Raw genomic sequence first — 16,120 nt, 5'->3', positions numbered from 1 at the left:
CTGGAGGAATGCCTAACATAGTGAATGCTTATGGGAAGGGGGTAGGTTTAGAAGATAAAATAAAAAAAAAAAAGTTAAATAATCGCTTAGAAAAGTTAGATGCCTGCAAGTCACCAGGGCCTGATGAAATGCATCCTAGAATACTCAGAGAGCTAATAGAGGAGGTATTTGAGCTTCTAGCTATTATTTTTGGAAAGTCATGGGAGACGGGAGAGATTCCAGAAGACTGGAAAAGGGCAAATATAGTGCCCATCTATAAAAAGGGAAATAAAAACAACCCAGGAAACTACAGACCAGTTAGTTTAACTTCTGTGCCAGGAAAAATAATGGAGCAAGTAATTAAGCAAATCATCTGCAAACACTTGGAAGATGGTAAGGTGACAGGGAATAGCCAGCATGGATTTGTAAAGAACAAATTGTGTCAAACCAATCTGATAGCTTTCTTTGATAGGATAACGAGTCTTGTGGATAAGGGAGAAGCGGTTGATGTGGTATACCTAGACTTTAGTAAGGCATTTGATACGGTCTTGCATGATATTCTTATTGAATAACTAGGCAAATACAATTTAGATGGGGCTACTATAAGGTGGGTGCATAACTGGCTGGATAACCATACTCAGAGTAGTTATTAATGGTTCCCAATCCTGCTGGAAAGATATAACAAGTGGGGTTCTGCAGGGATCTGTTTTGGGACCGGCTCTGTTCAGTATCTTCATCAATGACTTAGATGTTGGCATAGAAAGTACTGTTATTAAGTTGGCAGATGATACCAAACTGGGAGGGATTGCCACTGCTTTGGAGGACAGGGTCATAATTCAAAATCATCTGGACAAATTGGAGAAATGGTCTGAGGTAAACTGGATGAAGTTTAATAAAGACAAATGCAAAGTGCTCCACTTAGGAAGGAACAATGAGTTTCACACATACAGAATGAGAAGAGACTATCTAGGAAGGAGTACAGCAGAAAGGGATCTAGGGGTTATAGTGGACCACAAGCTAAATATGAGTCAAAAAAAGCAAATGTGATTCTGGGATGCATTAATAGGTATGTTGTGAGCAAGACACAAGAAGTCATTCTTCCGCTCTATTCTGCTCTGGTTAGGCCTCATCTGGAGTATTGTGTCCAGTTCCTGGCACCGCATTTCAAAAAAGATGTGGAGAAACTGGATAAGGTCCAGAGAAGGGCAACAAGAATGATTAAAGGTCTTGAGACCATGACCTATGAAGGAAGGCTGAAAGAATTGGGTTTGTTTAGTTTGGAAAAGAGAAGACTGAGAGGGGACATGATAGCAGTTTTCAGGTATCTAAAAGGGTGTCATCAGGAGGAGGGAGAAAACTTGTTCACCTTAGCCTCTAATGATAGAACAAGAAGCAATGGGCTTAAACTGCAGCAGGGGAGATTTAGGTTGGATATTAGGAAAAAGTTCCTAACTGTCGGGGTAGTTAAACACTGGAATAAATTGCCTAGGGGGGTTGTGGAATCTCCATCTCTGGAGATATTTAAGAGTAGGTTAGATAAATGTCTATCAGGGATGGTCTAGACAGTATTTGGTCCTGCCATGATGGCAGGGGACTGGACTCGATGACCTCTCGAGGTCCCTTCCAGTCCTAGAGTCTATGAATCTATAAAAGGAAGTTCTACTTCAGACAACTCACAGTGAACATGTGGAACTCATTGCCAGGGGATGTTGTGAAAGCCAAAAAACTATAACGGTTCAAAAAAGAATTAGGTAGGTCTATCTTCCATGAATTTATTAATGACTATTTGCCAAGATGGTCAAGGATGCAACCACATGCTCTTGGTGTCCCTAGCCTCTAACTGCCAGAAGCTGGGAGTAGAGGACGGGCTGGATCACTCACTGATGCATGTTTGGTTTATTCCCTTTGAAGCACCTGGCATTGGCCACTGTTGGAAGACAGGATGCCTGGCTAGATAGACCATTGGTCTGACCCGGGATAACTGTTATGTTCAAAATTGCTTTACAAACCAAGGGCTAGGTGGTGCGGTTACGGTAGTATATGGACAACAAAGAACAGTCATTATATGCAATGAGCCATAGCTCTCCAGAACACTTGGAAATTAGAACTTTTTCACTGAGGAATGTTGATCAACTAAGTCGTTCCCCCTTGTCTTTGAAGAATGCTATTCAATAAAATTTTTGAGCACATAAATTATTTTGATAAACAAAAATCACTCTATCATTCACTGTATTAAGGATCTGTAAAATGCTGAATTTACAAGTTTAAAATTAGAAGAGTCCACATTTAGTTTGATAACAATAAAAAGTAGATCTATGAAGTGTCTGTTTCTTCGGCTTTCATTTTTATGTCTGCAAATAGAAACACATCAGTTTTTGCGTTCCATAATAGTGACATCTTGTGGTGTAAATGTGTCATTGTTTTTGTAGTTTTCCTTTTTAAATGTCATGGAAAGTTTTATATTTAAACAGAATTGGGTTGTATAAATGGGCAAAATAATAATGTAATTGGAAACTGTAAAAATATATTGACTTATTAATTATAGTGTACAGTGTTCTTTTATGTATTGCATTTGGAGAAGGAAATATTTTGGTTATTGTCCTTCAGTAATATTTTTTTTGTGTGCCTTTTTTTTTTTTTTTTTTTTAGTGACCAAATTAAAAACGGAGACAGGGCTTCATCAAATCTAAGCAGGATTAGCTGGAATACATCAGGAAGCAAAGCAGGTACAATATTTTTAATTTTCTTCTCAATTCATTTTTCTGTTCTTGTTTTTTCTTTGCTTACAACACTTACTTGCATTTGCAGATGTGAAGTTCACACAAGCAGAAATCATCCAATTTCTGTTTCCCTTTTTTCATTTCTTTATGCATCACTGGACAGTGCTTTTTAAAAAAATGTTAATTTTTTTTGTAAATCAAGAATAATATTTGAGATTTAATAGATTGGCTCTAAAAGTCATTAAGCATGATTTCCCGATGTTTCCTTACTTAGAAGTACTAATTTTCTTATATTTTGCCTTGAGAATTTGGACCAGGAATTTGTAAAGGATATGAATACCTAAGGCAGAAAGAGGCTATACCAATTTACACTAGCTATGGTTATGGACCTCAGCTTTTTTTTTCTGTGCATGTGAATTGTATTGTAGTTGTGTATCAGATATTCAATAAATAACATTTATCTTATAATATTTTTAAAATATAAGCTAAAAGTGTACAGTCACAAATACCTGGTAAACCTACAGCAGCTGTTTTGCTGTTTTTAAAGCTATTTTTCAGATGTACACATCAGGAGGGAAATGTAAAACAAAAAAAATCTCTTACTAAAATGTAGATATTTTCAAATATGACTTCAGCACTACACTTTTAACTAACATTTTAGAAAGGAAATAGTATATTTTAAGTTTAGTGTGCTTGACAGAGGGTATTCTGTAAAGAGGCTAAAAAGATTAATCAGGTACTGTGTAGCTTTCTAAAGCTCAGTGTTGCTAAGGCTCTTGTATTTACCTGCTAAAAACAGCAACCAATAAATGTAGATGATTAATGTCTTTTTTTTTTTTTTGTGACCAGAATGCAAAGCTGTGGTTGAGACCTATAAACCACTGAGACAGTCAACTTTTTTGCTGAACTTTTTTGCTTGGGTATTGGTATCCTGTTGAATCATAATTTACAGAGTTAGACGTTTAAGGACCATCACTAAAGTACTGCAACTAAAACTCTTAATTTTCACCAACACTTTTTAAAAAAAATCTTCCAAGACCGAGAAATACAATGTTTATTGTTGCCTTTTTTAATAATCACAACATTTTGTGCTTCTAATTTATGTTGTTTGAATTAATATTGCATGTGAAAGGCTACTTCTGATTTTTTTTTCAGGGGGGTTCAAGAGGTATTGTGGAAACATATAGTATGAAAATACCTGGTTGTAATGATATGACTTTTGGTTTTTGGATTCCATATTTTTTTGGTGTATGAGAGATTTAAGAAACTACTTTTTGTGCTCCGAATAGCATTTTAGCTTTACAGTATATTTTAGTTTTTAGTGTGAACTTTTACCCTCACACTGCAAACATGCACGCAAATAATCTTATTCATTGGGATTAATCAGGTGTATAAAGTTGCTGCATGCATTCTTGCAAGATCAAGGTTTTTATGTGAATTCAGGACTGGGGTGTAAGAATCATAAGGAGGGGGAAGTAATTCATCTGCATTACTGTGGCAGGAAGCAGCACTGTGAGCTTTTCTAATACTCATATTTCACCTCTGTTCTCTTACATTGTTCAGAGCAGAGCTTCTCTTCATGGCAAATTCTGTGCAGTGTTTTATTAATTGAGCTACTTGTTGTTTGGAACCTAAACAATACTATCAGCTCATTTCACTTGAAAATGAAAAAAGTCTGCAAAAGAAATATGTTTAAAAAAAATCCTATCTGTCCAGTATATGTCACATGAAACAGCAGCCATTTTACATAAGCCCTAGAAATAGATATTATAAATAAATTTTACAATGGGTCCATTGAATAGTCAAAATTAAGCTACAGAACTTGGATTTTTAAAAGTTAAGCCATTTAAAATGGTCAGTTTTATAAATCTTAATCCTCCTTGTTTCACCCAACCAAATGCTCTCAACACAGATGCATAGATTTAAGACTTGAGACACTGATCCCAGGAAGAAAGCCTCTTAACTCATACATTATCATTATATTGTATATTCTGTTCTTGTAAAATAATTACTACACTAAGATTTATACATTAGTTTGCACATGCTGTCAGGAAACACAGTTTCTGATCAGGTAAGGAGTCTGTCAAATAAAATTATACATGCTCTGGTGTTTACAATGTCACCATAGCCACGTTGGTCCCAGAATATTAGAGAGACAAAGAAAGTGAGGTAATGTTTTTTATTGTACCAACTTCTGTTGGTGAAAGAGTCAAGTTTTCAAGCTACGAAGAGCTCTTCTTCAGGTCTGGGAAGGATACTCAGAATGTCATAGCTAAGTACATGTTGGAACAGATTGTTTAGCATAAGTAGTTAACACATTTACAGATCCAGAAACCACTCCAAACACACCAAAAAATCTGTTATCTGAAGGCCTGGCTGTACATAACACAGAATATGCTCTGAGAAGAAAGTCTGTGATACACACTTAAAACTGCCTTCAAACAAGGCCACTCCACCAGAGAAGTAGATTGCATCATGGAACTGGCCATCCAGATACCCTGAGAGAGTGTACTTCAATAGGGGAAAAAACCTCTTTGACTCCATACCCATTGTTGTCACCCACTACCCCACACTGGAACACATATGGGGTATTATTCAGCAATTACAACCCACACTTTAGGGTGGCCACATCCTGAAAGGAATTTTTCCTGCACCCCCTCCTCTGACCCTGCCATAACACACATAATACCCACTGTCATATCTCCACTCAGGGCTGCGCAGAGGATTCAGGGGGCCTGGGGCAAAGCAGTTTCAGGGGCCTCTTCCATTTAAAAAAAAAAAAGTTGCAATACTATAGAATACTATATTCTTGTGGGGTCGCCTGGGGTCTGGGGCAAATTGTCCCACTTCCCCCCGGGCAGCCCTGTCTCCACTGCTACAATAATCAGTACCTCTCCCCCACAACACACTTTTCAAGATCCATGGGTGTTGCACATGCCTATCATAAGGCATGGTATACCTCATTCAGTGTGCTGAATGTCACAATAAGAGCTTCGTGGGTGAAACCAGACATTCACTATGCTCTTAAATGAACTCTCGCAGAAAAGTGATAAAAGATAAAATTCCCTATCACCCATGGGTGAATGCTTTTCACAAAATGATCACTCCATATCTGACCCCTCAGTCCTCATCCTCAAAGGAAACCTGCACAATGCTGTCAAAAGATAAGCCTGGAAGCTTAAATTCCTAACTGCTAGACACTAAAAATCAGTGTCTTTATAAAGACACTGGAATTATGGTTTAATGGTTTACAGGTTGTTGTAGTAGTCACTCGCCCCCCTTTTTTATCCTATGACTTCAAGGGTATTAATGGGATAAATTGCTTTGAATGGTCCCTTAGAATATGTGTTAACTACTTATGTTAAAGAGTCTGTTTCACCTTGTATTTAGCTATGACACTAAGGCCTGGTCTACACTACGAGTTTATTTCTAATTTAGCAGCGTTAAACTGAATTAATGCTGCACCCGTCCACACAACGAAGCCTTTTATTTCAAAATAAAAGGAGCTGAGACAAGTGTACCAGAAAGCCAAAGAATGAAATGGATGCTCATGGAGGGAGGGGCAACTGACAGCTGTAGCTATCGCACAGTTCCTGCACTCTCTGAAAACCATTTGAATTCTTGGCTGAGTTCCCAAAGCCTGAAGGGTCAAAAACATTGTCACAGGTGGTTCAAGGTATATGTCGTCACTCCCTGCCCCTCCCCGCCCCCGAAAGCAAAGGGAAAAAAATCCTCTCACCTTTTTTCAGTGTCACCATATGTCTATTGGATGCTGCTGGCAGACGAGGTGCTGCAGCGCTGAACACCAGCATCCACTTCCCTTCCGGACGGCAGATGGTTCAGTATGACTGATATCTGTCATTGTCATCCCGTGAGTGCTCCTGGCTGGCCTCGGTGAGGTCGGCCAGGGGCGCCTGGGCAAAAAGGGAAAGACTCCTGGTCATTCCCTTCTTTAAGCTTTGTCTAATGGAGATTCAGTCCTGCCTGGAATATCATAGCAGCTGGAGGCTGCCCTCCCCTCCCCCCTTTGATCTCTGCTTGCAGAGGCAATAAAGTCAGTGTTGTTTCAAATTCATGCATTCTTTATTACTTCATCACACAAATGGGAGGATAACTGCCACGGAGGGGTTGTTGCAGGGGCACCCCCTAGAATGGCATACAGCTCATCATTTCTGCAGGGTGTCTGGGGCTCTGACCCAGAGCAGCCATTTGCCTCTCTGGTTCTTTAGTAGGCTTGCCTGATATTCTAGGCAGGGCTGACTCTTCCTTTAGACAAAATTTAAAGAAGAGAATGACCTGGGGAGTCATTCCCATTTTTGTCCATGCCCCCATCGGCCGACCTCACCGAGACCGGCCAGGAGCACCCATGACAGCAGCAGATGGTACAGTATAACTGGTAACCATCATTGTCAACTTGCAAAGCAGCAGACGGTACAGTATGGCTGGTAACAGTCTTTGCTAACTTACAAAAGGCAAGGGGATGCTGCTGTGTAGCGCTGCAGTACCGCGTCTGTTAGCAACATCCTGTAGACATACGGTGACAGAGAAAAAAGTCTGAACGGGCTCAGTGGTTGCCATGCTATGGCGTCTGTCCAGGCAATCCAGGGAAAAGGGCACGAAATGATTGTCTGCCATTGCTTTCATGGAGGGAGGATTAAGTGATGACATTTACCCAGAATCACCCACAACACTGTTTTTGCCCCATCAGGCATTGGGATCTCAGAATTCCAATGGGCGGGGGAAACTGTGGGAACTATGGGATAGCTATGGGATAGCTACCCACAGTGCAATGCTCCGGAAATCGACGCTAGCCTCGGTACATGGATGCATGCCACTGAATTAATGTGCTTCGTGTGGCCGCGTGCACTCGACTTTATACAATCTGTTTCCAAAAAACGGTTTCCGTAAAATTGGAATAATCCCGTAGTGTAGACATACCCTGAGTACCTTTTCCAGACCTGAAAAAGAGCTCTGTATAGCTTAACAGCTTGTCTCTTTCACCAACAGAAGTTAGGCCAATAAAATATATTACCTCACCCACGTTGTCTGTCTAATACTCTGGTATTCACAGATTGGATCACTTTATTCAACAAAGTAATGTCTGAACTTTGTCTTCCAGCTATTTTTTTTTTTTAAAGTAAACCCCGCAAGTAATCTTGAACTAGAAATTTATTGAAACTGTTTCCTTGGATTCTGTGATTAAAACATTCAGATAAAAAGACTGATTTACAACAGAGTTTGAATAATCTTGGAATAAGAGGAACATGCCACATGATTTACTAAATATAGTGGCCCACATTTCCTGTTACATCTAGTCTCTCTGCTTTGCAGAGTGCAGGCAGACTGCTCTACACTATCCCTAAGAGGCTGTCCACCAGGAGAGAACAGCCAGAACACTTATTGGTGTTCCTCTCCACCCTGTCTCATTCTCTGTGCAAGGGTGATAAGGGAGGAACTCTCTCTATGGACCTGATCCAAAGCCCAGTGAAGTCAATAGAAAGGCTCCCACTGACGTCAGCGGGCCTTGGAACAGTCACTGTACCAGCTAAGAACTTCCCCATGCTGGGGGTGTTCTTAGCTCATGGGATCTGACCAGTCCGGCCCTTCTTCATAATGGCCAGAAGATGTGGGACAATCTGATGGAGTCTAGACTGCAGGCTTCACATCTGCAGAGAATTTGGTAGAACTCACTGCACCTTCATGGAGATCAAGTTTAGGTTTTGGTTGTAATTATGTACATTCTACTCTTTGTTTAAGGATGGTCCCCACTACCTTCTCAGTGTTTTTCTCTGGCCAAGAGGATTGGAACTCAGTGACTTATGCCTCTGGTCAATTGACGCTTCTGTAAACCAATTTAGAGTTATTTTTTCCCAAAATTCCCCTAGGAACCAAGTGCCCCACCTTCACACTGCTTGTAATTCCTGTCAATTTGAGAAGTGAAAAAACTTAATTCAAAATTCAGTTTCCACTTGTTTGATAGCACTCCTCTGGGCTGTGGATAGTATTTTAATGATATTTTATGTTAATGGAGGAAAGGAGACAAAATATTATGTTTGAAAATTCTCAGATATTTGAGGTTCACCATTAGCTAAAATAATATACTACAGATTGTTCACCTTGAAACTAGCCAATAAAAAGGTACGAGAAAATTTTCAGGAGCCTTAGTAACATGATTTTTTTTAATCCTCACAGAATCCTCTTCTCTCCTTTAGCAGTCATCCTTTCTGAACCTTTTCCTGTTTCCTGTAGAATAAGCCAACTGCTGCCTTCAAGATGTTGCCATTGGAGCTAGTAATAAGATTTTCAAAAGCACCTAAGGGATTTAGGAGCACAAATCCCATTGAAAATCAGTGAGACTTGTGTTTCTAAATCCCTGAGGTACTTTTGAAAATATCCACTTCAGTTTTGAGGTACTCCAGAAAGCAACTATGCCACCACCACCAAAGACACACTCCACTTAGCTTAAGTCTCAGGGAGAGAAACATTTATATTGTGTGCTGTAATGTGAAGATATATCTTGATATCAAAAACCTAACATTTGTGTGTCTCATCTGTTTTTTGGATATATACTGTTATAATGGAAGTTGGGTGAAACCTCAATGAAGCCAGTGGGCATTACAGCTACCTTTCATTCAGGATAAACATAAGAAGCAGTTAAGTTCATTTTTGGAGTAAAATAGTAAAATGACAGGAGCCAGCACCCAAAATGCAGGCCTCATTGCCAGGCCAGTCAGAAACAGAGCTGTAGGGTGGCAGGGATGTCTTCCATCTGTGGCCAGTGCCAGATGATTGAAAGGGAATGAATAAAACAAGGCAATTATCAGATGAGCCATCCCCCGTTGTCCAGTCCCAGTTTCTGCCAGTCAGAGATTTTGGGACACCCAGAGTATGGGATTGCATCACTGACCATAGATCCATCAATGGCCACTATCATCCATGAATGTATCAAATTCTTTTTTGAACCTAGTTATATTTCTGGCCTTCACAATATTCCCTGGCAATAAGTTCCACAGGTTGTGTGCTGTGTGAAGCAGTACTTCCTTGTGTTTGTTTTAAATCTGCTCCCTACTAATTTCATGGGGTGACCCTAGGGTCTTGTGTTATGTGAAGGGGTAAATAACACTCACCTATTCACTTTTTCCACACTATTCATGATTTTATAGACCTCAATCATATCCCCCACCTCAGCTGTCTCTTCTCCAAGTTGAAGAGTCTCAGTCTTTTTCATCCATCTTTCTATGGAAGCTATTCATATCCTAATTATTTTTGTTACCTTTCTCTGTACCTTTTCCAATTCTAATGTCTCTCTCTTTCAGAGAGGGTGACCAGAACTCCACATGGTATTCAAAGTGTGAGTGTACCATGGATTTATATAGTGGTATTATGTGTCATATTATTTATCCCGTTCCTAACATTAACAACATAAAAATGACCATACTGGGTCAGACCAAAGGTCTATCCAGCCCAGTATCCTGTCTGCCAACAGTGGCCAATGCCAGGTGTCCCAGAGGGAATAAACCTAACAGGTAACGATCAAATGATATCTCTCCCGCCATTCATCTCCACCCTCTCACGAACAGAGGCTAGGGACACCATTCCTTGCCCATCCTGGCTAATAGCCATTCATGAACTTAACTTCCACGAATTTATCTAGTTCTCTTTTAAACCTTGTTATAGTCCTAGCCTTCATAACCACCTCAGGCAAGGAGTTCCACAGATTGACTGGGCACTGTGTGAAGAACAACTTCCTTTTATTTGTTTTAAACCTGCTGTCCCTTAATTTCAGTTGGTGGCCCCTAGTTCTTATATTATGGGAACAAGTAAATAGCTTTTCCTTATTCACTTTCTCCACATCACTCATGATTTTACATACCTCTATCATATCCCCCCTTAGTCTCCTCTTTTCCAAGCTGAAAAGTCCTAGCCTCTTTAATTTCTCCTCATATGGGACCTGTTGCAAACCCCTAATCATTTTAGTTGCCCTTCTCTGAACCTTTTCTAATGCCAGTATATCTTTTTTGAGGTGCGGAGACCACATCTGTACACAGTATTCAAGATGTGGGCATACCATCAGTTTATATAAGGGCAATAAGATATTCTCTGTCTTATTCTCTATCCCTTTTTGAATGATTCCTAGCATCCTGTTTGCTTTTTTGACTGCCGTTGCACACTGCGCGGAGGTCTTCTGAGAACTATCCACGATGACTGCAAGATCTCTTTCCTGATTAGTTGTATTTAATATAGACCCCCATCATATTGTATGTATAGTTTTCTAATGTGCATTACTTCACATTTATCCACGTTAAATTTCATTTGCCATTTTGTTGCCCAATCACTTAGTTTTGTGAGATCTTTTTGAAGTTCTTCACAGTCTGCTTTGGTCTAAACTAACTTGAGCAGTTTAGTATCATCTGCAAACTTTGCCACCTCACCGTTCACCCCTTTCTCCAGATCATTTATGAATAAGTTGAATAGGATTGGTCCTAGGACTGACCCTTGGGGAACACCATTAGTTACCCCTCTCCATTCTGAAAATTTACCATTTATTCTTACCCTTTGTTCCCTGTCTTTTTAACCAGTTCTCAATCCATGACAACTTAATTTACATAAGAGCCTTTGGTGAGGGACCTTGTCACAGGCTTTCTGGAAATCTAAGTATACTATGTCCACTGCATCCCCCTTGTCTATATGTTTGTTGACCCCTTCAAAGAACTCTAATAGATTAGTAAAACGTGATTTCCCTTTACAGAAACCATGTTGACTTTTCCCCAACAATTTATGTTCTTCTATGTGTCTGACCATTTTATTCTTTACTATTGTTTCAGCTGATTTGCCCGGTAGCGACAATAGACTTACTGGTCTGTAATTGCCAGGATAACCTCTAGAGCCCTTTTTAAATATTGGTGTTACATTAGCTATCTTCCAGTCACTGGGTACAGAAGCTGATTTAAAGGACAGGTTACAAACCATAGTTAACCGTTCCGCATTTTCACATTTGAGTTCTTTCAGAATTCTTGGGTGAATGCCATCTGGTCCCGGTGACTTGTTACTGTTTATCAATTAATTCCAAAACCACCTCTAGTGACACTTCAATCTGTGACAATTCCTCTGATTTGTCACCTACAAAGGATGGCTCAGGTTTGGGAATCTCCCTAACATCCTCAGCCGTGAAGACTGAAGCCAAGAATTCATTTAGTTTCTCTGGAATGACTTTATCATCTTTAAGTGCTCCTTTTGTATCTCGATCGTCCAGGGGTCCCACTGATTGATTGTTTAGCTTCCTGCTTCTGATGTACTCAAAAAACATTTTATTACTTTTTGAGTTTTTGGCTAGCTGTTCTTCAAACTCCTTTTTTGGCTTTTCTTATTACATTTTTACACTTAATTTGGCAGTGTTTATGCTCCTTTCTATTTACCTCACTAGGATTTGACTTCCACTTTTTGAAAGATGCCTTTTTGTTTCTCACTGCTTCTTTTACGTGGTTGTTAAGCCACGGTGGCTCTTCTTTCGTTCTTTTACTGTGTTTTTTAATTTGGGTTATACATTCAAGTTGGGCCATGTAAGCGTGCGCTGTTGGGGTTCGTCCCTCTCTGGGGCGGCTGGGAGCCAGGCCGCCCCACTACCTGGGGCAGCAAACAGCAAGTCAGGGCACAGACCCTCAGGCAGAGGCTGAGCCAACAGTTCAGTCTATTAAGCCCAAGCCCTAGGGCAGGGCAGGGCACCAAACAACAAGTCAGGGCTCTGACCCTCAAGCAGGGGCTGAGCAAACAGTTCAGTATAGCTCAGACCCTCAGGCAGGGGCTGAGCCACGAAGCTCAGTATATAAGCCCAGGCCCTAGCTCAGGGCGGGGCAGCAAACAACAAGTCAGGGCTCAGACCCTCAGGCAGGGGCTGAGCAAACAGTTCAGTATATAAGCCCAGGCCCTAGGCCTGAGCATTGGGGCGAGGGGCAGACTGCCACCCGTAAGTGGGGTGGCAGGGGGGGACACAGGCCTGCCCACTCCTCTGTGTCCCAGCCCGGGGCCCTAACAGCGGCAGGCAAGCTGCTGCTGTGTCAGTGGGGATCCTGGCCGCAACACACAGACATTGGCTCTGTGTGTGCTGCAGCCAGATTAGGGTCAGCTGCCCCTGGGCTACTTCCAGACTCCCCCTCGGGGCCTACCTGGATCCTGGGATGGTCCTCTGCAGGGTCCAGGTCATGGGTTCGTCACGGCCGGGGCTTGGTGGTAGGTCCGGCAACTCCTCCAGGAAGTCGGTCCAGGGTAGCTCTGGCGGCTCCTCCAGGTAGAAGGCGCAGGGAAGCTCCGGCGGCCCCTCTGGATAGCGGGCGCGGGGCAGCTTGGGCCACTCTGGGTGGCTACCCTTGGCCGCGGGAGTGTCCCAGTCCTGAGCTCCCTGAGGGACATCTGCTCGCTCCGGCTGCTGGCCTCTGATTGAGCTCTGAGGGCCTGCCTTTATTGTTCCGGGTCAGCACCTGATCCTTTGCGGGGCGGGCTCAGAGCTCTTTAGCTCCGCCCAGTCCAGCCTCCGGCTGGGCTCTTCTTCCTCTGGGGCGGCTAGGGGCCAGGCCGCCACACTACAGGCCTCTATTATAATGTCTTTGAAAAGTGTCCATGCAGCTTGCAGGGATTTCGCTCTAGTCACTGTATGTTTTAATTTCTATTTAACTAACCTCATTTTTGCATAGTTCCCCTTTCTGAAATTAAATGCCACAGTGTTGGGTTGTTGAGATGTTCTTCCCATCACAGGAATGTTAAATGTTATGATATTATGGTCACTATTTCCAAGCAGTCCTGTTATAGTTGCCTCTTGAACCAGATCCTGCACTCCACTCAGGACTAAATCGAGAATTGCCTCTCCCTTTGTGAGTTCCTGTACCAGCTGCTCCAAGGAGCAGTCATTTAGAGTATCGAGAAATTTTGTCTCTGCATTTCCTCCTGAGGTGAGATGTTCCCAGTCAATATGGGGATAACTGAAATCCCCCACTATTATTGAGTTCTTTATTTTGATAGCCTCTCTAATCTTCCTTAGTATTTCATTGTCAGTATCACTATCCTGGTCAGGTGGTGGATAATAGATCCCTACTGTTATATTCTTATTAGAGCATGAAATTAATATCCATAGAGATGCTATGAAACATGTGGATTCATTTAAGATTTCTAGTTCATTTGATTCTACATTTTCTTTCACATATAGTGTTACCACACCTTCCCCTCTGCCCTCCACACAACCTGTTCTGTCATTCTGATATATTTTTGTACCCCGGAATGATTGTGTCCCATTGATTATCCCTACTCCACCATGTTTCTGTGATGCCTATTATATCAATATCCTCTTTTAACACGAGGCACTCTAGTTCACCCATCTTATTAGACTTCTAGCATTTGTGTACAAGCACTTTAAAAACTTGTCACTGTTTATTTGTCTGCCCTTTTCTGATGTATCAGATTCTTTTTTATGTGCATGTTTCTTATCTGATCTGGCCTAACTGACTAACATTCTGTTAGTTTTTTGACTGCTGCTGCATGTTGAGCAGATATTTTCAGAGAACTAGCTATGATGACTCACAACTCAAGAAAGATCTTGAACAGTTAATTTAGATCCCATCATTTTGAATGCACGGTTGGGATTTTGTTTTCTAATGTGCATTAGTTTGCACTTATCAAAATTGAATTTTCCTGCCATTTTGTTGCCCTGTTACCCAGTTCTTTACAATTTTACAAGTTACAGAACTCTCTACACATCACTGAAATCCAACCCACCAGTTTGTCACAGTTATTCTGTACCTTCCTTATCTTTCTTTTGGATACTAGTAGTCTCCACATACTAGTCTGTGAAGGTACCTCCCCAGTTTGTACTAGGGCAAAACATTAATGTATTTTGCCTTTGACAAGTTTCTTATTTTCCAAGTCCAAAGCTGACTTCAGCTTTGTTGACATGGGTGAACAGAATTGTTGGGAGAGCATAATACATTCAGTTAACATAACTTCCCACCACTTATAAATATATATATAGTTAGACAATATTTGCTGTCACAGGTTATTAGAAAAAATTTATGAGAATAATGTATATTCTTTGAGGCAATCATTATTTACAAATGTTAGCCAATACATATATGTTAGGCATTGTATACACCACTTTAACAGGTATTAATTGCATGGTATTAATAGAGTATACATTTATAAATGCCCAACATATATGTATTGGCTAACATTTGTAAATAATGATTTGCCTCAAAGAATATACATTATTCTCATAAATTTTTTCTAACAACCTGTGACATAGACAATATTTGCTAACTGCTTGAGCCAAAAGTGATAACACTATCAAACTCTCTCTCTTGAGCATTCTGATCAGCTGGCTATAATTAACACTGTACAGATCATGTGAAGGCATATTATTCCTAGTCCAGGTTATTCTGCTAGATTTTGGATGGAGAGTGTAAAGAGTGGGATATCTGAGTTGAGAAAAATGGTCCTTCCTTCATTCGTACTTCAACCTTATATCCCTGTAATCATATAAGACATCTGGCCACTATTATAATAATGCTATAATAAGTTATTTGCCACAATTTTGCAAATTTAGTCAATAGAGTCATAGATCTTAAGGCCAGAAAGAACCATTATGATAATACTGTTTGACTTGTATAACACAGGCCATAAAATTTCACCAGTGCTGCTTTATCAAGGCTTGATCTTGATCCTCGGCTTCTGATTGAACAAGAGCATACCTTTTAGAAGGGCATCCAATCTGATTTCTGTTTGAAGGGTTTATTTCTGAGAAAGTTTAAATTTAAAAAATTGGGATTGGGGGACAAATCAGAAGTTAGCAAATTGCAACGTTTTCAGTTAACCTGGTGCATAAAATACTTGTAAAAGTTCATTTGTGTTGCAGTTAAAACCTCCACCTAATATATGATTATGTTTTAAATGTACTTTGAAGGCTCAGAGAATGACTCAAGAGTAAATGAAACAGAAGAGGAAGAAAACTACTGGAATGTAAAGATTGTACCAATTGTATATGAATTAGAGAATGGTAGGTAATATTTCTTGGATATTTCAGTAATAGTGAATACACATTTTACAGAGCAAATTGAGTATGGCGAGGAAGGCTTAATTTTAAATTTCCTCACTCATGACTCACATGCAAGTCAAACCACTTAAAGTTGCTTTTATACAAAATTGTTGTTAATTTCTTTCCTTAATGGAATTTTAAAATTCCATTATCTCAGTTGGAGTATATGAAGACACCCTTGTTATCTTTCACAGGCAGGTTAAACATGTGTATAACGTTAAAATGCCTTATTTTGTGCTGCATTTACACTTGGGCAACCTTGTGTGTAAAATACTGTAAAATCAGAATATTGTTTTAACAAACTTTGCACACGTGTAAATAAGGAAGGCAATGGAGAAAATGGCTC

General features: G+C 40.4%; 1 protein-coding gene across 6 annotated transcripts in view; it reads left to right on the top strand.

Annotated features, from left to right (window-relative positions):
* Window positions 1-16,120, top strand: part of ARMC2 (armadillo repeat containing 2) — a 171,552-nt gene that overhangs the window by 39,918 nt on the left and 115,514 nt on the right. For 5 of the 6 annotated variants that reach the window (XM_050951359.1, XM_050951356.1, XM_050951357.1 and 2 more), the window contains 2 exons: window positions 2,629-2,705; window positions 15,643-15,735. In XM_050951359.1, the coding sequence (XP_050807316.1) occupies window positions 2,629-2,705; window positions 15,643-15,735 (170 nt within the window). The remainder of the gene's footprint in view (window positions 1-2,628; window positions 2,706-15,642; window positions 15,736-16,120) is intronic. The other variant, XM_050951358.1, reaches the window with a different exon arrangement.

Source organism: Gopherus flavomarginatus, chromosome 4, assembly GCF_025201925.1.
Source record: "Gopherus flavomarginatus isolate rGopFla2 chromosome 4, rGopFla2.mat.asm, whole genome shotgun sequence".
Lineage (NCBI taxonomy): Eukaryota > Metazoa > Chordata > Testudines > Testudinidae > Gopherus > Gopherus flavomarginatus.
Note: the sequence above shows the minus strand (reverse complement) of the source record. Positions and strands in the feature narration are given on the sequence as shown.